A 27,343-nucleotide genomic window follows, 5' to 3' on the forward strand; every position below is an offset into this window, starting at 1 on the left:
CAGCCAGGTGAGCAAGATTAACATCAGTGATAACTCATGTTGATAGCATGTACCCTTGATATAATGTTAATCCACAACATTTTCCTCTACTTTTCTGGTATTACTATACTTTTGTTTGTTTGTTTTTTGCCTTTTTTTGGCTGTACTGTGTGGCTTGCGGGATCTTAGTTCCCTGACCGGGGAATGAACCACGGCCACGGCAGTGAAAGAACCAAGTCCTAACCACTGGACTGCCAGGGGATTCCCTTACTATACTGGGTTTAAAAACCTGTCTTTTACGGGCTTCCCGGGTGGTGCAGTGGTTGACAGTCTGCCTGCTGATGCAGGGGATGCAGGTTCGTACCCCGGTTCTGGGAAGATTCCCACATGCCGTGGAGCGGCTGGGCCCGTGAGCCATGGCCGCTGAGCCTGCGCGTCTGGAGCCTGTGCTTCGCAATGGGAGAGGCCACAACAGTGAGAGGCCCGTGTACCACAAAAAAAAAAAAAAAATCTATCTTTTATGAAGGTTTTTGTTTATGAGTGAAAGGCTGTACTCAGCTTTGAGCCAATAAATAAAGTATGAAACATGGTTCCTGCCTTTGGTAACTTTTAATCTAGTGGGGAAAACATGATATAGCAAGCATGTAATCCAGGTATAAATGATAGGAGGTCATTATAGGGGGGTTTTAAATTGAAAAAAGCACAGAGATACTGGGGGCTGGTGTAAGCCAGGGGGAATTTCCAGGAAAACATACTTCTGTTTATACAATCAGGATTTCTAGAAGAGTGGCATGATAAGGGTTGATTTAGGGGTTCAACAAATTCCCTTACATATGATTATCACCAAAACCCCAAAATATATTTTTTAAATTATTACATTTTTTCAACCAACCTTATGATAGATAATAAAATTAACTTATGATACATAATGTAATATATGCTAGATTATAAAATTGGTGGCTTAGTTCATCACAGTGTGCTCAGAATTTATTAGATAGCACAATCAATGAATTGTGTCTGATACCTGCATTTATATTATATGTAGACCTGTTTAAATGTTGAATGTTTCACATGTAGGTGTTAGTATGTTCCTCGACTTTGTTTTCCTTTTTTTTCCTTTTAGGATTATCTGCCGCCAAACTCTTAGCAGAACATGAAGTTAATGTTTTGGTTTTAGAAGCCCGGGACAGAGTTGGAGGAAGAACATACACAGTGAGGGTAAATGATTTTAATACTTACGTATAAAATCTCACACAAACTAGAGATGGGGGTCACTGGAAGTCACAGAGCTGGAGGAAATCTCAAGAGTTTATGCAGTTAAGCCGTTGGTCCTCCATAACCCTAAACTACTGCATTAAATAAGTATCTGTTCTTTTCAACAAGCACCCACCAAAGAGTGACAGCTTCTGACCTTCAGTAGCTTACATTCTAGTGAAGAAAACAAACGTGAACAAATAACTTCAATACAGCGTCATCATTTCCATACTAGAGACCTAAATAGAGTATATAGCGTCTCAGGTGAGGTTACGGTTTGGCTGGACTTGAAGTGACTGTACATTCACCACACACACACACACACACACACACACACACACACACACACACAGTATAGGTTCCTTATTTATTTATCCAAGAATCCACAACTTAACAGAAGTGTGACCACAGTAAGCAGAGGCAAATGTAGCATATTTCTGTGTAGCTTTTTCTTTAGTCCTTGTTCCCTAAGAGGTGTGCTGCTCCGGTGGGGTCAGCTAGACATAAGGAAGCCCAGTTCTTGCTACATCACTGCCTTTTTATACTTGGGCTTACATCACCATTTTGGAAAAATGCATGCCAACTGGTGTTTACTACTATTTGAAGAAATGGTTGCAGGATGTTAAAATCTGGAACTGATGAAAGTACACAGGGAAGGATGTAAGGTAGGAAGTATGGACAAAGATGGAAGTTTGGGGAACATGCAGATTTAAAGGGGGTGCAGAGGCAGAGGAGCCAGAGAGAAGCAGTGGAGGCTGGGGAGGAAGACCAGATTAGGGCGGTGCCATGAAAATCAGCAGAGGAAAGAGAAGGGATGATAAATCGAATCAGATGCCAGGGGCATTTGACACAAGATGAAGGCTGAGTACGGCCCTTGTGTTTGGCATTGAGAAGGTCACTAATGAGCCCCCTTGCTAGAGCACAGAAACAGAGCGCTCAAGGCTGGGGATGGCAGTAAGGACAAAACCAGACTGTTGAAGTGACTGGAAGGAGAGGAAGCCTCTATCTAATTAGAAGATGTGTCAGATTTATAACAGAGTGGCTTATGCAGTGATAATAACAATGGGTTAAGCGATACAAACATTCAGTTATTTTACATAAGAAGAAGTCTGGTGGTAGGTAGTCCAGGCTGGGGCAGGGGTTCAGCTTTGTCATCGGATCTTTAGGCTCTTTCTGTCTTTCTGCTCAGCCATTCTTTTAATGTTGGCTTATTGCCTAATGGTAACCAGATGGCTGCAGCATCTGTCAGCATCAAGTCCTCATTCAAGGCAGCAAAGAGCGTGAAGAGGCGGGCCCAGTCTTATCTGCAACAAAGCCTTTCCTTTACCAGAAGACCCCAGCAGACATTTGCTTTAGTCTCATTGGCTAGGTTTGGGGCACACAGCTACCCTGAGCTGCTAGGGAGCCTGGGAAAGCAAGTCTTTAACATTTCCAGGCTGCATAATAGAAGCAGGCATGGGAAAGGGGGAATATAAATGGATATGAAATAGCCAACCAACATCTGAACTAGGATATTGTACCAGCCGTTTCAGTCACACCAAGCCAAGCTCCCCTTCTGTCATTCACTTTCTGCCTTTTTAGATGTACAGGGATGTATCATAAGCCTAATGGATATGAAATAGCCAACCAACATCTGAACTAGGATATTGTACCAGCCGTTTCAGTCACACCAAGCCAAGCTCCCCTTCTGTCATTCACTTTCTGCCTTTTTAGATGTACAGGGATGTATCATAAGCCTATTTTTACCTTGCTCAGCTCTAAGAGTACCCTACAGCCTTGCTACTCAAAGTAACCTGTGGGCCAGCAGCCTCTGAATCACCCTGGAACTTGATAGAAATGCAGAATCTCAGGTCCTGTCCCAGACCTGCTGAATCTGACTCTGCATTTTGATAAGATCCATAGGGTATGCTACAGAAGTACAGCTCTTTGGTGTATGCTCGCTTGCTTTAAATTAATGTGAATCCAGATTAATTGCATTTGGAGAATTTGAGTACCTCCTCAGATGTAGTCCTCTGAGAGACTATTGGTCTGGGAGTGAGGAGACTGGGATTCTGGCCCCTGTACTGGCCCAACACACTGTCATACCTTGGGTAAGTACTATTAGCACTTTACATGTCACTTTTCTCATCTGGGCAGTGAGATATAATCTAAATGTACTTGAAGCTCCCTCCAACTTCAAGTTCTAATTGAAGGCAATGTGTTGTAGTGCAAAAGAAAGATTGCATATTCTGCCTGTACCAGCTTGTTAGATATGCTTCTCCTGTCATTTTCTGAAAAACATTCCTTTATTTTGGAGATAGGTATTAAGTTGTCCCTTTGCCCTACTTTTCTTACCTCTAAAACCGTTTGGTTATTACATAGGAGCATCCGTCGTGTTACGGATTTTTCAGTTAAGAACAAGTTTCTTTGTACAAGGGAAATGAGAATTCCAACATGCTTAGCCCCATCTATGTTATTGTTCCAGGCTGCTTTTTCTTGCTACATCATTTATATATGTCAGCACCATACAGGAACTATTGCGTATTAGGCATCATATTAAAATTCCCTTTAGGTATGTGAGAGAGGAACTCTGAAATGCTTAGAAAGTAGGACTTGACATCTATAAGATTTCAAATAAATAAAAGGGAAAAGCGGGGGGGCTTTACAAAGCAGGGACAGAAATGGTATTTAATCAGAAACTGAATTTAATATTCTTACAGTTGCTTCTACTAGCATAATCAATTAGGATTTGGGGAGGAGATACCATAAAAATTACTCTGGATCTTTAAGTATCGAAATGTCAAATTTGATATTGTCACTTGGCAACTGTTCAGATAGATCTTCTATTTGTTCAGAGCTTCCCAATTTTTCCTAGTGTGATTCCCCCATAATTCTTCAGGACCAAATTAATTAAGTTGAAATGCCTGCAAGGCTACCACAGGGTTGGTGTATTTGTTTCCTAATATAGTTGCATGTTTGTGGCCTCTTCAAAGACTGAATAATGAGATCAAACGCAAGACCCTAAAGACTGAGGGGCAACATAGCAGAATATGGTATTACAGTTCCAGTATATTCATGCTGAATCTGGGGCACCTCCTTTCAAATGTTTCGACTTTGTAAAGAAGCATTCTGTAAAACGCCTCATGCTTTTTACTACTTCACTTAGGATTATTTACTTTAAATAGTGTCTGTGTTCTAAAGACATCTTTTTTGGAAACTCCCAAGAATTCTATTACTGTCTTTGTTAAATATTATTAGAATACTGACTTCAGTTTTGTGCTTCCTGTCTTAAAAAGGATGTTGGAGACTAGAGAAGGTTTGGAGCACAACACCAATAGTCAGTAAAAGGGAGAGTTAGGATTATATGAGGGACAGATGAAAGAAGTCAAAGGAACAGATCACTTCTGGTATTATGGCAGAGTGGAAGCCTGATTGACTCTCCCTCTTAAAATAAAATGCTGAATAAAATATACTGTGCTGGGGGGCTTCCCTGGTGGCGCAGTGGTTGAGAGTCCGCCTGCCGATGCAGGGGACACAGGTTCGTGCCCCGGTCCGGGAAGATCCCACATGCCGCGGGGCGGCTGGGCCCGTGAGCCATGGCCGCTGAGCCTGCGCGTCCGGAGCCTGTGCTCCGCAACGGGAGAGGCCGCAACGGGAGAGGCCACAACAGTAAGAGGCCCGCGTACCGCAAAAAAAAAAAAAATATATATATATATACTGTGCTGCCCTGAAGTTAGAAGTTTGCAGATCTCCTGGATGTTGAACAGACATCTCAAACTTCACACATCCAAACTGAATTTCTTTTCTTCTTCATCAAGAACACTATTCTAGGGACTTCCCTGGTGGTCCAGTGGTTAAGACTCTGCACTTCCACTGCAGGGGTCACGGGTTCGATCCCTGGTTGGGGAACTAAGATCCCACATGCCGTGTGGCATGGCCTAAATAAATAAAATAAAATAAAATAAAAATTAAAAGCTTATCCCCAGCACAAGAAACCATGAACAAAATGAAAGGCAGCCAACCAGTATGGTAGATAATATTTGGAAACCATCTATCTGATAAGGGGTTAATAACAAATTATAAGGAACTCATACAACTCAATAGCAAAATAAAGCAAAAGAAACAGGGGCTTCCCTGGTGGCGCAGTGGTTAAGGATCTGCCTGCCAATGCAGGGAACATGGGTTCGAGCCCTGGCCCAGGAAGATCCCACATGCCGCGCAGAGCAACTACGCCTGTGTGCCACAACTACTGAGCCTGCGCTCTAGAGCCCACGAGCCACAACTACTGAGCCTGCGTGCCTAGAGCCTGTGTTCTGCAACAAGAGAAGCCACCACAGTGAGAAGCCCACGCACCGCAACGAAGAGTAGCCCCCTCCCACCGCAACTAGAGAAAGCCTGCGTGCAGCAAAGAAGACCCAACACAGCCAAAAATAAACAAACAAATAAGTAAATAAATTTATATTAAAAAAAGAAACAAATCCAATAAACTGATTTAAAAAAAAAAGAACACTATTCCAGCAGCCTTCCTGGTAAAGGAGGATGGCAACTCCCAAAAAAACTCGGGAGTCATGTTCAACACTGTGAGACCCCACATTCATTCTGTCAGGAAATTCTTTTGGCTCTGCCTTCAAAATATACCCAGAATTCAACCCTTCCCTCTGCTTCCGTGACGCCCACCTGTGGGAGCCACCATGATCTCTAGGGCAGATTATTGCAATAGCCTCTTAAATAATTTCCCTGCTTTTTACCCTTGCCCCTTATAATCTAGCCTTAGTGCAACAGCCAGAATGAGCCTTTCAAACCTAAGTCAGATCTTGGCACTTCTGTGCTCAAAACCTTTCAAAGGCTGCCGTTCTCACTCACAGTAAAAGCCAGTGTCCTTTCAATGTCTTGTGACGCGTACCATGATCTGCCCCCTTCCCCCCCCACCCCTGCCCTGCAACTTCTCTACTCTCATCTCCAGTTCTCTTTTCCTTGCTCACTCTGTTCCAGACACATTGGCCTGTGTTTTTTGAACACACCAGGCAGATTTCTCCCTTAGAATCTTTGCAGTGGCTCTTTCTTCTGCCTGGAATGCTCTTGTCCCAAATATGCACATAGATAACTCCCATGCCTCCTTCAAGTCTTTTACGCAAATATCACCTTTTCTCAGAGGCCTACATGTTGTCCCTTGTATTTGAAGCTGAAATCTTCTGAAACTTCTCTGCAGTTTCAATCTGCCTTGTCCTTCTCTAGTTTTTTTTTTTCTTTTTCACTGTTGTTATCAACTTCTAAGATACTTATTTATTATGTTTGTGGTTCATTTTCTGTCTCTTCCGACTAACTGAAAGCCCCTTGAGAGCAGGGATTTTTATTTTGTTCACTGATGTAACAGAAGTTTCTTGAACAGTACCTGGCACCTTGTAGGCACTCAAGATATAGTTGTTGAATGAACTAATGAATCCCCAAAGCAAAGTAAAAACATGAAGCCTAGGGATTAAATGAGCTCAAAATTTGACTTTCACCTTGAATGTCTACTGAACCCTGAAGACTCTGCAATTCCACTGTGATGACTGTATGGCATGCAGGGAACAGGAAATAAAATCCAGAACCTGTTGAAGGTAGCAAATTTAATAGGAAACACTCTAAATTGGAATCCCCTGTGCTATATTCTGTACATGAAAGTGAAAGAGAAATAAACCTTACCATTCTAAAAGGGAGAAAAATAAAGCTTGCCTTCATCCATGGCTTCAATCTAAATTTACACTACCTATATGGTGTGAAAAACCTTGGACAGAATATTTAAAGTGCCAAGGTGGCTGGCAGAAATAGACTCAAATCATTTCCACCCAGGCCTCAAATAACTTACACAGAAAAAGTTCTAAGGAAAATCAGCAACTCATAGTCAAAAGTGACAGCCTACAAGGAAACAAGGCACTAAAGGAAAATAAATAGAAAAAATGATCCAGAAAGATTTTGCAATAGTTGAAGTATACACAGAATAAAAAATTACTGTAGCATGTTTTAAAGAAAAGACGTGCTTAAAATTAGCAGCAGGGAAAAAAAACTTAAAAAAATGATCAAGTAGTTTAAAAATAATTTCTAGAAATGAAAATGTACTGATTAAAATGAAAAAACTCAGGGACAGATTAAACAGTGTATTAGACACAGCTGAAGTGAATGAGTGAACTAGATCAGAAGGAATTATCTATAATGCAGTTCAGAGATAAAGATTGGAAAATACGTTATGTGGGGCAAGGGCAGGAGCAGCTAAGACATGAAAGATAGTGTTATGATGGTATGAAAAAATAATGGCTGAGGATTTTCCAGCATTGTTGGAAGATACCAGGAAACCTAACAAATCCACAGCATGAAAAAGGAAAAGAAATTCTCACCCGGACACAGAAGCTGCAGTATACCAAAGAAAAGAGATCTTAAAAAAATTCAAGTCTAAAAGTAATTTTTTTTAAAAAAGAGAAAGACAAATTATGCATACTCTGAAAAAATCAGTAATTAGACTTATGAGTGACCCTTCAACAGCAAAAATAGATGCCAGAAGATAAACAATATCTTCACTGTTCTGAGAGAGAAAGAGAAAATGACCAGAATTTGTTACTTGCTAGAACTATCTTTTTATCAGACTGACAAAAATAGAGAGTTTAAGACCCAGATTAGAGGAAGTTATAAAGGCTGTGTTTTAAGAAGAAGGAAAATGATAACAAATAAAAGGTCTGAAATTTAAGAGGAGACAATGAGCAAAGATACTGGTAAATATTTAAATAAAATTCAGCAACATCAACAGAATAAAACAAAATAATGTCAAATTTGTTGGGAGACAAATAAACCTGAAGCAAGGTACTTTTATGGTTTACAGATTAGAAGAAGGGTGATCACAGTTGATGCATGAAGGTTTTGTATTTTTCAATAGAAAGACAATATATTGATAAACTTTAGAATATATTAAGTATGCATGTTAATATAGCTAGAAAAAAAATAGGCCTGACAGTATAACTTCCAAACAAGTAGAAGAAAAACTTAAAACAAAGGGAAGAAAACCCTTAATCCAAAAGAAGAAAAGAAATCAGGCGTGAAACTGTTAAAGTGGGACAAATAGAAAGCCATAATAAAATAAGTAAAGTTAAGACATTTTAAAAGAAATAATAATATAAATGGGTTAGATGTCTCAGTTAAAAGGGGGGAAATGTCAGAATAAAGAAAACTCTAACTGAAAGATAGAAAAAGATAGTATACAAATACTAATCTAAGCTGTTTTACCTATATTAATATCAGACAAAATAAGGTTTAAACAAAAAAAATGTTTCATTGAATTAAGTTTCAATACATAGTGATAAAAGACCCAGAAGACCGAACAATTCTAAACTTGTATATACTGAATAATGTAGCCTCAAAATATAAAGCAAAATTGACAGGAATCAAAGATAAATGCCCAATAGTGTAGGGGATTTTTAACATACTTTTCTAAGTCAATAATAAATGAAGCAAACAAAGGCTGAGCACAGTTAATCTTTTTCTAATGGACATGTATAAAACATGCATATTACCTAACAGAAGACTATGTTCTTTTCATGCAGAAATGGAAAATTTTGAAAATCAACCATGTGCTAGGTCATAAAGTAAGCCTCAAGGATTGATATCATGTAATCCATATTCTTTGACCACAATGCAGTTATGACAGAAAGATAACTAAAAAAATTCCAGTTGTAGAAATTAAAACATGACAAAACTTTTAGAAACATAGATCTAGACAGAAATTGTAATGGAAATTTGAAAATACTTAAAGCCGCACAATAATGGAAATACTAAAATAAAGTTGTGGATGTAGCTAAAACCATATTAGAGGAAGATTCATAGCCTAAATTTTTCTATTAGAAAAGAACAAAAGACTCAATATGAATAAGCTAAGCATGCAAGGAATTAGAAAATTAAGAGTATAAAAAATCCAAAAAAGAGGAAAAAAGAGCATAAATCAATGGTATAGAAAATACTCAATAAAGATGATCAATGAAACAAAGGTTGATTCTTTGAAGAGTCCTATTAAAACTAGACAAGTGTCTGATAAGATTTTTCAAGGAAAAGGAAAAAGAGACATCTCTAAACAATAAAAGGGATGAAAATGAAGATATAACTACTGATACAATAAACAATAAATAAATGAAAAGAAGAGGTCATGAACTTTAAAGCAATAGTTTTGAAACATATGAAATGTATATATGATGAGAAAATATAATTTATAAAAAATAACACTGATTCAAGAAATAGAAAATGTGAGTAGTGCTTTAACCACAAAATAAATTGAACCTGTAAATTAAATTTTTCCCACAATGAAAACACTAAGCCTAGATAGCTCTACAGGTGTGTTCTACCTAATGTTCAAAGAAGAGATTATTCTATTTATATACGAACGCCTTCTAGAGAATAGAAGAAAGTATGATTTCTAACTCATGAGATTAACAGTACTGTAATACAAGAAAACAGACAAGGGCTGAAGAAGAAAGGAGGATCATGGGGCAATCTCAGTCTCACTTATAAACACAGATATAAAAATTCTAAACAAAATGTTAGCAAAGCATATCTTGCAACGGAAAGATAATATCAGGTTATATTACCCCAGGAAGGCAAGGTTGCATAATTCTAGACAATCGATTTTCTGGAAATAACAGATTAGGTAAATTATCCCAACCCTCCCACTACATATAAGGAGACTAGACAAATTACACTGTGTACACATACACACACACACACACCTTCAAAGCATCAGAGAGCTAACAAGATAGTGAAGAATCACTAGACCAACATCCAGAAAACATTGACCTGCATTTTCCCCTGGGGGTGGAGAGGTGGGAGTTTGCTGACCACTGAAGACGCAAGTGAGAGACTGAGAAGTACTTTTCAAAAGTCTTACAAAGCTAGGGCAACTGAAGGTCAAGTCCAGAGCCCACCAAAGTGTGTGTATATGGAGGGATGTGTTGGTAAACTTGTGCTTTGGGTTGGACTGCATCCTAGCGCTAAGGGTGAACAGCAAACGGACTAGGCCACGTTGCATTTCAACCTGCCTTCAAATTGTCTCAGGCACACAAAATGCAATAAAGTTATCTAGTATTGTTAGCGTCCCCAGATGCTGGGCAGAAGCAGACATAAATCCTCTCTGAGAAAGATATAATCCTCCCAGGATTCAGATAATTTCTGTATTTTCTCAAATTCAGTCAGTGGGGCGCAATAAAAAATAATCAGGCAAACAAGGAGAAACAGCAATGCGAATTAGAACTGGTATAAACAACAAAGTAGAAACAGACCCATAAGAAGTTATTACAAACACATGGAGGAATTATTACTCACCAATGCACAATTTTATTTTATTTTATTTATTAATTTTTTTTTACAATTTATTGGTTAAATCATGGGGAAATGTGTTACTAAAAAAGCTGGGGAAAATGGAAAAGTGCATTTAAGAAGTGGAAAGTAAATTTTGGTTTATGGAGGAAGGCTTGCATATTTATAAAATATTTTTTAGGTATATGAATCTTTTCATACCTTTTGGTACTCTTTTCCTATGATGCATTCTTCCCTGCAAGTGTTTTAAAATAGGATCAGGAGCCCACCAGTGTGGGCTGATTGAAGATTTCATCTGCTGGAAATCAGAGAATTAGGTCTAATAAAACTCTGGGTGACCCCTCCAGCAACAACCCCAAAGAAAAGCATAGAAAATAAAGCTAAATGCTTTGAAAAGGATCTGGATCGTCAGGGCTTACTATAGTGTTCTTTATTCTTTATGCGTGTTATTGCTGAATCAGCCTCACCAATAACTCGACAAATGGGATTGCTTAATGATGAGTGTACTATAGGGTTAGAGTGGAGGAGAAAGATTTGCTATTTTCAGTGGCACTTTATACGAGAGATGTAAGGCACATTTAAATTGTAAAAAATAAACAGGGTTATTTTTTATAAGACATAGAAACATTTGTTTTAGAGTTCTAACTAAAGTCTTCTGGACACTTTTTCTGTTTCTACAGAACCAACATGTTGATTACGTAGACGTTGGCGGGGCTTATGTGGGACCAACCCAGAACAGGATCTTACGGTTATCTAAGGAACTGGGTTTAGAAACTTACAAAGTGAACGTAAATGAGCGTCTTGTTCAATATGTCAAGGTAAGCCTGATGTTTTACTCAACTGACCAATAGGGGAGCATTTTATTTGGGAAAGCATTTGGTTTTGCTTTTAGTTGTTTTTTCTCAAAGCAATCATAAAAGTAGGTTCTCAGCTTTAAAGTAGTACTCTGCCTTTCTTTTCTTCTTCTTTTTAAAAAATCCCTTCAGACTCCTGGAATCACTGCAAGTGGTCATGCTTCAGCTTGGTTCTCCTCCACCTCACCCACTGTGGCCCTTGAAGGCTACAGCCCCACCTCTAGTCCAACTGGAGTAGGAGTGGAAGGCTCCTTCCTTCCCCTCCCTCTGGAGGTGGGGGAGGCACCAGAAACACACACACACACACACACACACACACACACACACACACACACACACACACACACACACACACACACACACACACACACACACACACACACACACACACACACACACACACACACACACACACCAGGCAGCCCCTGAGGCACCTATGAGGCAGTTCTAAGGCCCCAAGGAACACAACAGTTTGAGGCCACTTCTTAAGACTTTGAATGGGTCATTCATCCTCATCCTTACCTGACATTTCTTTGCACACTTTGATAATCTTCTCTGCACCTAGCCATGACTCCTGGGAAGTCTAGCTCAGTTGTGCAGTTTCCTACTGTTTAAACAAGAGATTGTTTAAACTCTAAGTGCTGATATCCACTCAAGAAACAGCAGCTGTTGCCCATGTTATTCTTTCTTACTGAAGCCAAACATGGAACAGCTGGAGTCTGGAAATGTGCCTTGAGAAATCAAGTTTCCGATCTGACATTGTAGCCCATTTCCTGGAACTAGAGTCATCAGGACTGGGGTTATTTACTCATTCTAATGCCAGGATTCCCACACCAGTAAGCACATCACTCTCAACGGACACATTTAAGCCTCCATTCCACCCCAGCAATCATGTGGGTCTGGCATCTTCAGGGCCTTTCAGAGCAGGGAATGAAGGATACTTGAAGCATATGCACACCGATGTGCAATCAGGGAGATCAGGAATCTTGGGAAACTCTGATAGCTGGTCTGGGTTGGTTTGGGATGCTTGGGAAAGTCTGGCAGTGAGACACATGAAAAAACAAACCAGTAGCCTTTAGAAAAACTAGGTTCAGAGGTCAAGGGAGAAATGAAGAAACTACAAAAGAATTATACAAAGTGTTTACGAATGCTGGCTTCAATAGGCCATGATCAAAAAGGAAAAACTCCTTTGCTTCCCCACTTTGTCATCTCTGCACGGCATGTTGTTTACCCGGACTAGTAAGTTATAACAAAGGTAAGAGTAATAGCAACTAACCTTTATGGAGCACTTTTACCTGTATTATCATATTTGATGTAGGGAGAGAAACCAAATCCTTTGCACTCAATATGCTTTGCTTTTAGTTTAAACTGCTAATTAAACGGTCGTATAAATTCACTGTCTAGTCCAACTGGGAAGCATATGAGTCTGATGATTATCCTGGAATCTGAGCAAACTTATGCTCTACTTTACAGAGGAGAAAACTGAGGTTCAGTGAGGTAACGTGACTTGAACAAAGGTATAAAACTAGTAGTGGTCTGCCTACCCCCTGAGCATATGCTCTTCATGAATTTTAGGATTTACTTACAAATAAGCACATATTTAAGATGCTAAACACTGTTCTTTTCATTTAAGACAATCTCATCTAATAAAAACGTGGAGAATAGAAATACTATTAGGGAACTCCCTGACGGTCCAGTGGTTAGGACTTGGTGGTTTCACTGCCGTGGCCCAGGTTTGATCCCTGGTTGCAGAAGTAAGATCCCGCAAGCCGTGCAGCGCAGCAAATAAATAAATAAATAAATAAATACTTACCATTAAAACCGTCCTCTCACATACTTTACCCTGCCAAGGAACACATATTTTCACCCAAGGTAGACAGCAAAGTTAAGGTAAAAAAACTACTGCATCAGTTAGAGGTTAATTTATTTTATCTGAATAAGTGCCTTTCTGCTAGTGTTTCTAATAAATCATATCATTTCTGCCATGAGAAATACTCAGGGTAGTGGATGTTTTTATAATGACCAGGAAACTAGAAAGCGAGGAGGCCAGATTAGGGAAAAAGCAGAAAGATATTCATCTAACTATTCCAGGTAAGACTGATGATAAACTGTATAGCAAAAAATAATTCCACTTATTTAAGAATATCTCAACTCTCACTGTTCTGTTCGCTTCTAGGGAAAAAAAGGACTTTTCCCCCTGGCATGATAGTGGATTGGGTTAATAGTGCAAATTGTCTTTGTGACACTTTCTGCATCAGCTCTCGTGACAACCCCAGCTTCTGTAATCTAATACAGTGTATTCTTTTCTGTAACACTGAAATGAAGTGGGTGAATCACTGGAAGATTGCCACTGTCTAGTTAAACCAAGCCATATTCTTTATGATCCAGATTGCTTCAGCTCTTAAATTTTCCTGATGTGCAGCCTTAAAGAATGCCTCCATTGTTTCTTCTGTTAGCAGACTGTAGTGCATCCAGTTTCAACCTACTCTAGGATGATTTTTAGTATTCACCAGAGAACTATTCTTGACCTTTGCTAGATTGTGCTTACAGTGCAAGTTTTGACATGACTATGTGGCATTCCAAGCCTGAGCCTCAGAAGCACTGGGGACAGATGTTAGGTGGTGTTTTCCAACCTGTCCCTTCCCCCAGAGACTAAGTCTATCTGCTTCATTCTTAGAAGGTTCGTATGGTTATGCTAAATTCATTCACTGTTTCAGTAAGTCATTACTGGACAATCAACTCTGTACCAGATATTGTTGTAGGCTGGAAATACAGTGGTGGATACATGATCCAAGTTTCTGCTCACATGGAGCTTGCCATCTCAAGGGAGGAGATAAGTAAATAAATAATATTGGCTAACATTTCTGCCTTTATCCTTCATGGATCTTGTGAATAGAATCTCTATTCTAATTCTGGTTTAGTAGATCCTGATTCTCATGTAATAGGGTTCTTGACTGGTTCCTACAGTGAGCAGGCTTTATGAATGTTGTGAATTCAATACGGCTTTATTTCGGAGACTACATCTGATTTGTGACGTTAATATAAATTAATCATGTCTTTAACCTAAAAGGTGGCTTTGAAGTGGTGTCAGCTAGATATGTTTAAAATGTTCTCTATGGATTCCTTTCTTTTGGAAGGTGTAAAGGAAGCAGGTGGACTTGAATGCCTCTTGGATCGATTGATTGATTACTTGCATTAGTAAAGAAGATGCACCATCATTACGATCGTTTTATGAGTTAGTTTCATTGAGTTGTGGAGACTTAAATTTAGCAGTGCCAGGTCTTGGAGAAGAAGAAAGAAATACTTGATTCCTCTTTTTTTTTTTTCTTTCCATGGGTTCCTCCAGATCATAATAATGCAGGTAGGGTGTCAAGAGGGAGAACACTGCCAGAGATGGAGCAAGGCATTTTGCAGGAACTACTTTAAAGGAGACATTGACATTTTCATGCATTCTTACTTTCTCCCTGCTTTTCACATCCTCTCTAAATAAAAATCAAGACTATAAATATAGACCACACATTTGTTTTTAGAGAATGGTGTGATAAAGATTTATTTAAAACAACATAGGCTTTCCTGATAGTAACAGCTCAGCAAGCAATTTTTCCGAGTATTGGTTCTGTTCTTCCCACAGCCATTTACTCCATGTTTCTATGCCAACGACTGAAATCACAGGCTTTTCAGAACGTGTGTGTTCTGGAATACTAAGTAATTTTTGTTGTTGTTGCTAAGAGGTGAACTTTGTTTTAGCCAGTAGGCTGTATTGAAAGCAGAGGATGTATTTTTTATCAGTTTGTCTTAATGCTTCCAGATATAGCTGCGTCTTTGACCTCTTGCTTCTAATAGGGTGTTTCCTTTGGATTGGGGACAATGTATTTTTAAGCTGCTTTTAACACCTTTCCATACCAACTCATAGAACTCTTTTCTTTTGTCAAAGAAAATTATACTTTCACTTTCAACCCCTCTCAGTAGGAAACTCAAGAAGCCAAAGGTGTTAGGCTCTTGTAGGGATGTTGATTGTTGTGTCTTTTTTTTTTTTTTTTTTTTTTTGCAGTACGCGGGCCTCTCACTGTTGTGGCCTCTCCCGTTGCGGAGCACAGGCTCCGGACGCACAGGCCCAGCGGCCATGGCTCACAGGCCCAGCCGCTCCACGGCATGTGGGATCTTCCCAGACCGGGGCACGAACCCGCGTCCCCTGCATCGGCAGGCGGACTCTCAATCACTGCGCCACCAGGGAAGCCCTCGTGTCTTTCTTTTAATCACCTGAATTCATCCCTCCTGGCTCTATGCATTGGTGTTGCCTTCCATCTGTAATGTGCCTATACCTGTGTTACATTTGAGCTTCCCAATGATCCTTTGAGGTAATAAGCATTATTTCTCCCATCTTACAAATGAGAAAACTGAGACTCAGAGAGATTAGGAGCCAAAGTGAGGCTTTCCATCTCTTGAGCCCAGGTTCTGTGAGTTATAGCACATCGTTCCTTATTCTGTGAGCAGAGTTAACTTGTGAACCCCTTTAATAAACTGCTCCAAGATATGACAACAATCACCTTACCCCAACAGGCTTTGGAGTCCTAAGATGCTACTTTGGCTGTGAGGGCTCCTGTGGACTCCAGCGGTTGGAGGGGAGTGGGTGTGCCTAGGAGTCATATGTGGTACTGTTCACCAGAGTGGCCTCTTCTCTTGTATCCTGAGCCATAGATCTGGTCCCCCTCTGGCCTTCAGTGAGTGAGTGACTCCTGAGAAACCCCGAGGCCAGCCCAGTTAGGCTCAGCAGGCTGAAGAAGACGGATTCTATTATTGTGTTAAAATACTCAGGCTAGAGGTCTGGGGCATGGCTTGGAATTGTTGGCTGTATATTCTTTTTCATAAGTGACTTATGTAAACTTAATAATCAAAGTATGATCTAGATAAGAGTATTTTATTTTATGCCATTATACTCTGCCTGGTTTAAAAAAGAAAAAAGAGGATTTAAAGTAATTTGTATAAGTCAGAGTAGAAGATGAAGAAAGACAATTAGGTAAGGACAGCCAAGTGGTAATGGGCCTGTGTTCATGATAAAAAATTCTTTGTTGATCATAGAAATGAAGTAATACAAAAGGGATTTTTTTTCTCTAAACTATAATTATACATAGGATTTTAAAAGCAGAGAGACTCAAAATGTTTATATATTTTCACTCTAATCTATCAAGTATTCAGTATAAAGATATATAGACATAGCTTGCAAAAACCAGTTGCTAGTAACTTCCATTCTTTTTTTCCTCTCCATTTTTAAAAGACCTCATTTACTTCCTGTGGATCATAGGAAAGGCTCAAAGGCTCCTTTCTTTTTCCTATAAACTTTCAGGAGTAAATCTCAGATTTAGTTTCTAGAGAATGAAGTTTCTACTCAGTTGAAGTGACAGCCCAATATATAGCAAAGTCAGGTTAATGATTCGATTTTCCCCTTTCATTTATTTAATTGTGATAAAATAGACATAAAAGTTACCATCTTAACCATACTTAGTGGACAATTCAGCGACATTAAGTACATTCATGTTGCTGTGCTACCATCCACAGAATGCTTTTCATCTTCCTTTCATTCATTTTTAATAGGAAGTAATTCACTACAGAAGGCATTTTCTAGCCATTCATTGAGAAGTAGTCTAAAGTCACCCTCCTGCCTTGGACTGGCCTTCACTGGCAGCATAGAAAGGGGATTAGGTCAGACACAAAGCATTTCTCTCACTGAGGCTGTGGAACTTTTCGATCACCTCCTCAAGTGGGGCCCTGGCATTTTGGTTAACGGCAAAAAGAACCCTGTGAATAGAATGAAACATAAAAGCAGCTTCCTCAAGAGAAACTGCTCTAGTCTCTGTGATTACGCAACTCCTAGAGGTTCTGACCTTTCAGGTTAGAATGTAGTTGCCAGTTTGAGGTTCATATCTCCCCCAGCCTCCCCCGTCCTTGCTTTCTACTTCCTCCCTCTGTAGCCCCTACTCCCACCTCAGAGCACACACCCAAATACCCCAACCCAAAGGCTTAATCATAAACTTTTGCAGAGTAGCCTTCTAATAGTTGAAACCTTTAAAAACCCCCTAATGTCCTATGAATCTGTTACCAAACGCAAGTTCCAGGGCCCAATGCACGGTGAGGCCAAACAAACTGAAACGTCGGAGTTTGGGGCAGAGAAAGGTTGATGGCAGGGCCAAACAAGGAGAATGGTGGCTCATGCTCAAAAATCCCGAACTCCCCAATGGTTTTCGGGTAGAAGCTTTCATAGGCAAAATTTAGAGTGAGGGCTGCAGGGTGTGTGACTTTCTCCTGATGGGTGGGTGGTGAGGAAACAGGGCAGTGCTCCGGGAATCTCGTGCTCAGCCTGAAGTTACCATCCTCCACCTGGGTGGGGACCTTAGTTCCTGCAGAAGCACTCAAAGATATTGTTATGTATATTCCTTGAGCAGGAACCAGGACCCTGCTTTCATCGCTGCACTATTGTTTCTTTTTTTTTTAACATATATATAATTTATTTATTCATTTATTTTATTTTTGGCTGTGTTGGGTCTTCGTTGCTGCATGCGGGCTTTCTCTAGTTGCAGCATGCGGGGGCTACTCTTCGTTGTGGTGCGCGGTCTTCCCATTGCGGTGGCTTCTCTTGTTGTGGAGCACGGGCTCTAGGTGCACGGACTTCAGTAGTTGTGGCACACAGGCTCAGTAGTTGTGGCTCGCGGGCTCTAGAGCGCAGGTTCAGTATGCACTATTGTTTCTTGGCTGCTCCTCCTTTGTTTCTGCATCCCCCTTCCTTCCCTGGTTAGCAACTGTTTGAATCTGCCCTTTGGAACTTAGGGAAGGTCTAGGAGGCTGAATGAAGCCTATTTCCTACGAAGTAGAAATGGAGCCATGGAAAGGATTTGTTACAGGGAGGACCCCCCCACAGGGTCCTGCTCAGTTTCAAATCCCATATCGTGTCCATTCTGGGCCTCCTGAAGAAGGGAAGTTCTCTTGTCCCACTGACCCTGCCAGAAAGTCTTTCCTGTCATCGCCCTGTCCTGCCACTTAAGAAGATCGATGCTACTATATAGCCTTCTGTCTCAGGTGTGGACTCCAAGCTTTTTCACTTGTGTATCAAACTCAGTGAACGAATACCTTTTGAAAACCTAGTGGATCTCAGAGTTTTAGGGACAGTTATTCTTACTTTAGAGATAGGAGAAAGTTGTAAGAATGCAAGTATTTGGTTCAAGGTCCTACAGAAGTGAGTGAGAAAGAGACAGAGACAGACAGACAGACGACAGACAGATGTGAAAGCCTAGTTGATAATTAACCTTAGCAGACACAGAACTTGGAACTGACAAGACAAATAATGGAAATAATGTTGATACTTTATATCTGAACAGCCCAGTATTGTTTTCATAGCACTTCATTTTATTTTTTGCCTTGTGCTTGGGTTTAGTGCAACTAGAAGAAGAAAATTCTAGGTGGAATCACAGAAAATTTAAGTGTTAATTATAGTTAAATGTAATCAACACTTTGATCCCAAAAGCTGCTGAACTGGGTCCTTTTCATTTAAAAGACTTTACTCATATCAGGTTTTTCACACAAAGAAAATAATTACCGAACTATTAGTCTGTTTGCTTTCATTCCCATAGCTCTCATGTAATTTGTCAGACTCAAACGATACACAGTGAACCTCAGGCCGAGATTTAATTTTGTGTGTTTGCCAAAGTACCCAGTGGCCTAGTTTCCACAGCCATATCCAACAGATAAATGTCTCTGAAAAAAGCATCAGGCTTTAGAGACATGGGAGGAAATCACTACTGGCTCGCACTTCCTGACCAGCAGCAAGTGATAAAAGGAAACCCTGAGACACAGACATGGGTGCAGTCACTCGCTAATCTACATAATTATTTGGGCACCCACCCAAGAAGTCCTGAGTATCTGTGACTTTCCCCCAATCTGTAGTGTATTAAAAAATACTTTTCTGATGTCCAATGTTGGGAAGATTGTGCTAAGAGTCTTATGGCTGCTGGTCCACCCTCCCTCCCAGTGCAAGCCCTTATCACATCTCTACCATCGTGATCGCATGAGCCATCACCGAGGTAACTCCATCCAGTAGAGGGGCAGGGCTGCATCTACCCAGTCACTGGGATACACAAAGTGAATGCTCTCAGTTAACAGCCTCTCTGGCAAGAAGTTTGCTTTGCCCTGGACCCTCTCCACCTGCTCTGATGTATTTTTCCTCTGTACTGCCCTGTTCCAAGGGGGCAGAGCCCAGACCTGAGACTCAGCACAAAGCACTTGCAGTTTTAGCTAGACGTACAAGTGATTTTGTTGCAGGAAGGGGGACTCCTTCCAGGGCCAAAGAGTGGGTTCTTGTCTAACACTCGGAAATGAGTTGTCCAAGGAGACTTATGTGCTGACAGAGCAAGAGACTTTATTGGGAAGGGGCGCCGGGCCAAGAGCAGGAGGGTAAAGGAACCCAGGAGAACTGATCTGCCACATGGCTCGCAGTCTTGGGTTTTATGGTAATGGGCTTCATTTCCGGTTGTCTCTGGCTAATCATTCTGACTCAGGGTCCTTCCTGGTGGCGTGTGCATCACTCAGCCAAGATGGATTCCAGCGAGAAGGATTCTGGGAAGATGGTAGGCCATGTGGACTGTCATTTCCTCTCTCCTTTTGACCTTTCCCGAATTCTTCTAGTTGGTGGTAGCTTGTTAGTTCTGCGTTCCTTACCAGGACCTCCTGCTGTAAGATAACTCATGCAAGTGGTTACTATGGTGCCTGGCCAGGGCAGGCAGTTTCGGTCAGTGGTTCCCCTAACAACTTCATTTGATTTCTCCTATTTGACTCAGTATTGTGGGATGATGTACCCTTTTGTGCAGGAGAGGTATGTGTGAGAATTTATTCCCATTTGTAGCATTTGGAAAATATTCTGGTTATTGTAGGTCTTCTTTCTAGCCTATGTTTTCCTGTGTTCTCTCAGGCCCCTACCAGTGCTAGCCAGAATATGAAGAAAGCATGCCTAAGGGAATATTTTCCAAGCGATATTAATCCCAAAAGTGCTTTGCAAAAGAGGAGGTTTGTTGGTCAGATAAATTTTGCAAGTGCTCCACATTCTAATCCTGTCTTTGAGAGCCAAGATGTCCATTAGCAAATTAGGAGTCTTATGAGGACCAGCAATTTTTTTAAAAAAAGCTCTTTAACTATAAACCAGGATTCCCCAGATTTATGACCATGGAACTCATTTTCATATAGCACCCAGAAAGATCAGAGTGAGAAATGCAAACATAGAAAATGGTTTTAGGGATTTAGGTTCCCTAAGAAAGTGAGTCTCCCATCTTTCTCTTCCCTTCACACCTTACACATAGTGCATTCTAGTAAATTTGATGGTAATATTGATTATGGCTATTTTAGAAAAGGTATGCCTGTGAATTGATAAGGAAAAATCTGTGCAAAATTGGCATTCATTCGAAGGTCTTGTCTGAGGTGGGAAAAGAGGGGGTCATTTGTGTAGAAAGAGATTGGACCCTTTCTGGGGCCTGGGGGAACTAGATGTGATATGAGATGGGCTATAAAAAAGCAAGAATTCCACTCTTCTTTTTATTCCTTCATTTAATAAGCATTTCTTAGAACCTTGGTATTTACAAGGCAATGTAGGAAATGAGGTGTAGTCCTTCTTCTCAGGTGTGTTGAGACTAGTCCAGAAGGTAAGACATGTACTTAATTTCGTTTAATACATTGTAGAAAAGGGCAAAGTGCCATGGGCAATGAACAAAGTGCTCTAGTGCATCAAAGGAAGCGGAAGTGGTTTCCAACCTAGGCAGCTAGGTGAGATCTTTGGGACCATGTCTCTCTCAGATCAATATTCACTCATGCCTACAACCTCCAGGCCTAGAAGCACATCCTAATAGGCTCTCGATGGAGGATCCAGTTCAGTGGCACTGCAGGTCCAATCTTTCTAACATGGAGACTGAGGCACAGAGGTAGGGGCTGGGGAAGCCTGAACCAAAAGCATGAAGACATGAACTCTGCCTCTGCCAGGTACCAGTTGGGTTTAAACAAATTACACACACACACACACACACACACACACACACACACACACACACAGGCATACCTCAGAGATATTGCGGGTTCGGTTCTAGACCACTGCAATAAAGTGAATATCACAATAAAGTGAGCCGCACAAATTTGTTTCCCAGTGCATATAAGAGTTATATTTACACTATACTGTAGTCTATTAAGTGTGCAAGAGCATTATGTATAAAAAAAGTACGTACTTTAATTTAAAAATATTTTTTTGCTAAAAAGTGCTAGCCATCATCTGACAACACAGGATTGCCATAAACCTTCAATTTGTAAAAAAAAAGAAAAAAATACACAGCATCTGTGAAGTGCAGTAAAGTGAAGCATAATAAAACAAAGGTATGCCTACTGTACACCTACATATATATTAAAAACTTAATACATATATAATGTGGACCTCTGAATATCTTCAAAGACATAGTGAACTTGCTAAATTTATCAAAAGCTGTCCAAATGTACCACCCTGTGATGCATCTCACTTACTATGATCACAAGATTTTACCTTGGAGCAGTGAAAAGCAAGAGAAATCAGACATGGAATCCAGGCATAGTAAAATCAAAAATGTAAGGAAGAAGAGTAAAGTAACTAAATGATTTTTTTTTTTTTTTTTTTTTTTTTTTTGCGGCACATGGGCCTCTCACTGTTGTGGCCTCTCCCGTTGCGGAGCACAGGCTCCGGACGCACAGGCTCAGCAGACATGGCTCACGGGCCCAGCCGGTCCGCAGTATGTGGGATCTTCCCGGACCGGGGCACAAACCCGTGTCCCCTGCATCAGCAGGCGGACTCTCAACCACTGCGCCACCAGGGAAGCCCTAAATGATTTTTTTTTTTTTTTTTTTTTTTTTTTGCGGTACGCGGGCCTCTCACTGTTGTGGCCTCTCCCATTGCGGAGCGCAGGCTCCGGACGCACAGGCTCAGTGGCCATGGCTCACAGGCCCAGCCGCTCCGCGGCATGTGGGATCCTCCCAGACCGGGGCACGAACCCGCGTCCCCTGCATCGGCAGGCGGACTCTCAACCACTGCACCACCAGGGAAGCCCCCTAAATGATTTTTTAAGAAAAAGATTTAAGAGGAAATAAATATTAATGAAGAAAATGGACAACCATAACAAAAATCATCATTTCCTTTAGTCTTTTTTTAAAATTTTTTAAAAATATTTATTTATTTATTTGGCTGAGCTGTGTCTTAGTTGCGGCATGTGGGCTCCTTTAGTTGTGGCATGTGGGCTCTGTTAGTTGCAGCATGCAGGCTGTAGTTCCCTGACCAGGGACTGAACCCGGGCCCCCTGCATTGGGAGTGCAGTGTCTTAACCACTGGACCATCAGGGAAGTCCCCATTTCATTTAGTCTTTTTTGAAGTTTAATAAAGATAAGGATTAAAAAGAAATGGTGTAGGTATTTTTATTTTTACTTTTCTTCATTCAAACAATTTGACAACATGCATAGCTAAATGAATAAGAGGAATTTTTTACAAACACTATTATGTGATAAGACCCAAGCTTTAGTGAACATTAGGATTACCTGGAATTTGTTAAAAACATAGATAGCCTGGCCACACACCCCTAATTTAGTAGGCCTGACAGCAGGATCCCTACACCCTGCACCCTGAGTTATTCTGAGGCAACTTCTGCTACAAATCCAGGAATCTTGCAAATGGAAAGGGTAGGATTCCAGAAAAGTTAGTGATACTCACTCACATTTATATGTTACTCTACAGCAGGGTTTCTCAACCAGGGCACTATTGACTTTTGGAACTGGATAATTCTTTGTTGTAATGGGGCTGTCCTGTGCATTGTAGGATATCTAGCAGCATCCCCCATCCAGTTGTGACAACGCAAACTTTCTCCAGACATTGCCAAATATAAACTGGGGAGCAAAATCACTCCTGGTTGAGAACCACTACTCTACCGGGACCAAAGGCCCTTCATTCTCACTAGAGAGTGATACTGATCTTTCTAGATCAAATCTGGTAACAGTGAAGAGTACCTTTCCCTAAAAACTCTAGGTCCCCAAAGAAAAAGTTCTCAAAAGGGTCTGTCCACCTACCCTCTAATGTCTCAGCTATTCCACTCAAGGGCTATACACATCAAACACCAATAGCAACTTACGTAGACTTCCGTATAAGACACATTTCCCCCCAGACTCTCTATAGGAGTGTATATCACTCAGAATATCCAAGGGATCTCAATATAGCACTTTACCAACCTCCAGATATAGAGCCTGAAGACAGTGTTATAGGAGGGAAGGGAATAAATGCCAATAAAGGGTTAATGAGTTGTTATAGCTGTGGGCAACTGAGGCTCAATTCCCCCTAGTTCTCCCTGAGGAACTGTGTGGAATGTGCCAAAGAATTGCCCCATGAAGAACAGAGAAGCTGAGATAATTTATCCTTGTCCCTCACTGGCTGGGGTTGCCCTTGTGTCCCATGTTGAATGCTGACCATTGGCCATCTGCTGCAGAGTAAGCTTTAATAATCAGGTGCAAGATGATCCATCCTTAGGATAATCAGTCAAAGTTCAGTGAGATAAGCAAAACTATTAAAGGATTTATTGTAGGGATTTGGCCTTACCTAATTGTGGGAGTCTTTGTAAGGCTCTTGTCTTTGCATCTGATGCTGGAGCTTGAAGGGCAGGCAGTCAGGAAGGGAAGATAGATGTATGATGGAGGAAGGCAAGAACAAGCTGGAACCCACAAGTGTGAGCTGGAGTCCAGGTCAGTCTTTGTTGCCTCTGATCTTGACACTGTGGATGTCTTGCAGAAGCCAGGACCCTAAATACATATACCAGGCCTAGGAGTTGTAGAAGCTGAAGGAGGATCCCAGAAGGGTGGAGTAGTTGCAGGCCCAGATGCTATCTCATGCCATGAAAATCAGCAATAATGTGTGTGAACTACAAAATGAGTGGCTGCTTCACTTTTACTCTCTAAATTTCCCATAAGAATCTCTCTTGTGAACCTAACCAGAAATATATAGGAAAGAAAACTGCGGGAAATCCAGTTCAGCCTGAACAAGTTGACACAGTACAAAGCCATCACACCATCTGTTTCCACTATCACTTGCTCAGTGGGCCCACATACAAAGTGGCCATGGCATCAAGGCCAGAGACAATGTATGGGCTCAACAATATGACCTTCCACTCACCAAGCCAGATTTGACTTTTGGCTATCAATAATCATCAGGGAAATGCAAGTCCAAACCGCAATGATATACCACTTTGCATCCACCAGGATGACTGGAATCAGAAAGACAGACAATAACAAGTGTCGACTAGGATATGGAGATATTGGAACCTTCATACATTGCTGGTGGGAATGTAAAAGGGCGGCGGCTGCTTTGCAAAATAGTTTGGCAGTTCTTCAAAATGGGGTAGGAGAGAATGGAGAGTGACTTTTAATGAGTAAGGGTTCCTTCTTGGGGTGATGAAAATGTTCTAAAATTAGCTGTGGTGATGGTTTCACAACTCTGTGAATATACTAAAAAGCATTGTATTGTACACTTCAAATGGATGGATTATAGAGTATGTGAATGATATCTTAATAAAGCTGTTAAAGAAAAACAGCCGCTCATCCTCCCAGTGTAATATTTTCATCTTTTTTCTAACTGCCTAGTTCTCCTGAGTTAATGGCATTTGTGAAAGAGGAAAAATATTTTTTTCAATGCCCTCTCAGTTATCTTTACCCAAGAGCATCCAGAAGAACTCATATTATTTCTATATTAAATGGTTTGTTTGTAATGTCTGTATATACCTAGAGTCCCTTGGGAAAGATGGCATGACAATGCATTTGAAACCTTTTATTCTGATGTTATGGCATTATTTATACCCGAATGTAATGGTTCTCTTTTTCCAGGGATGAGATTGCACAACTCAATTGTTTTAGCTGTACAAGTCCTAAGAGAGGGGACTGAGCATAAGATGAAAATCAGGTCATGAACTTAGGAATGTGCTACTAGCTCTTGAAGTTGTGTGAGAGGTAGAGGGAGCAGAGGCATGAAAAATGCAAACCATGAGACTGTGCAAATATAATAATAATAAATCCAGGCGATGGATGAGTTCCCCAGGTAAATGGGTGGGCCAAGGAAGGCTGAGGATCAGACCCCAGGGGAGTCAGTAGATGAGAGAAGAAAGGGTCTTGCAAAGAAGAACAGAGGAACCAGATGGCTACTTGGGAGAACCAATACATTAAGATAGGATATGGGAATTCCCTGGTAGTCCAGTGGTTAGGACTCCGGCACTCTCACTGTGGAGGGCCCAGGTTCAATCCCTGGTCCCTGGGGAACTAAGATCCCACAAGCCTTGTGACATGGCCAAAAAAAAAGAAAAAAAGATAGGATAGATGCTTCCATGTCGATTATGATGGCTTCTTCTGGGTAAAGTAGCACTATGTATAATGTTTGAAAAGAGTTTGTCTACCTGCATATGGAAAGAGGAAGAAGATGATTTTTTTAACTACTAATACAACACGATATTATTTAATGGGTCTCTTTTTAGATGATTTCTTTATTTAAAGCGTTGTTATGAACTATAGAAAATAAACCACCAAAAGATTTCTCTTACAGGCCTGTCACAAAACAGTGGGACTAGAAGGGTGCCAAGGGATTCATATGGGTTGGGCAGACATGTTCCTAAATCGATGCAGAACATATCTGTTTATTTTCAAGATGATTAAAGAAAAATATTTGGCAGCTTTCCTCCCTGGCCTATGATATTCTTTAATACCACTCATTTCCTTTTTTTTAATATATAAATTTATTTATTTATTTATTTATTTATTTATTTATTTATTTATTTATTTATTTTTGGCTGCGTTGGGTCTTCATTGCTGCACGCGGACTTTCTCTAGTTGTGGTGAGCAGGGGCTACTTTTCATTGCTGCACGCGGGCTTCTCACTGCGGTGGCTTCTCTTGTTGCGGAGCATGGGCTCTAGGCGCACGGGCTTCAGTAGTTGTGGCTTGCGGGCTGTAGAGTGCAGGCTCAGTAGTTGTGGCGCGTGGGCTTCGTTGCTCCACGGCATGTGGGATCTTCCCGGACCAGGGCTCAAACCTGTGTCCCCTGCATTGGCAGGTGGATTATTAACCACTGCTCCACCAGGGAAGTCCCAACACTCATTTCCTTTTGTTTAACTAAACTATAAAAGTACAGAGAGCTGAAATTCTCCAACATGCCAATCAGTGAATGCTACTTGCTGGCTTATCTTATAGGACCAACAACAAAGAATGATGTGGGAGCCACAAACTATCCTCTCTTTATTTTTGAGCTTTATATAAATGGACTCATACTACATGTATTCTTTGACTTGCTTCTTTCACCAACATTTTTTTTTTTTGCCATGCTGCACGGCTTGTGGGATCTTAGTCCCCAACCAGGGATTGAACCTGGGGCCCCGGTAGTGACAGTGCCGAGTCCTAACCACTGGACTGCCAGGGAATTCCTGCACCAACATATTTTAAAGATATCAATACATCCATGTTGATTGGTGTTGTTCACAGTTTATTCATTTTCACTGCTCCACAATGGACATTAGTGTGTGTCTTAGTCCATTTATGTAAAGCTCAAAAATAGGCAAAACAAAGCAGTGTATCATCTACGTATGTATACAGGGCAGATGGAAGAAAAGAAAAGGAATGGTAAACACAAAATTCACTACAGTGGCTCCCTCTTGTGCAGAGGGAGCTGGACGTGATGGGGAGAAGCACATGGTGTACTTCTAAATTTCTGGTGATATCACGCTTCTCAAATTGGATGGTGTGCACATGGTTGTTCATTTCTATTATTCCTCTTTAAGCTATCTATTTTTATCATATATGGCATATTTCATAATAAAATGTTAATATCATAAAATAGCTTGCTCAGTAGCATCAGTGTGTTAAGAACGCCCTCCCCTTGCCCTA

At 40.8% G+C, this 27,343-nt stretch overlaps 1 protein-coding gene across 1 annotated transcript in view; it reads left to right on the forward strand.

Moving 5' to 3' along the window:
- The window catches only part of MAOA (monoamine oxidase A), a 72,358-nt gene that overhangs the window by 17,600 nt on the left and 27,415 nt on the right, over window positions 1-27,343 (forward strand). The window contains exons 2-3 of the mRNA XM_082609848.1: window positions 1,103-1,197; window positions 11,223-11,360. Coding sequence (XP_082465974.1) covers window positions 1,103-1,197; window positions 11,223-11,360 — 233 coding nt within the window. The remainder of the gene's footprint in view (window positions 1-1,102; window positions 1,198-11,222; window positions 11,361-27,343) is intronic.

The sequence above is a fragment of the Mesoplodon mirus genome (genome assembly GCF_964341445.2).
Source record: "Mesoplodon mirus genome assembly, chromosome: X".
NCBI lineage: Eukaryota > Metazoa > Chordata > Mammalia > Artiodactyla > Ziphiidae > Mesoplodon > Mesoplodon mirus.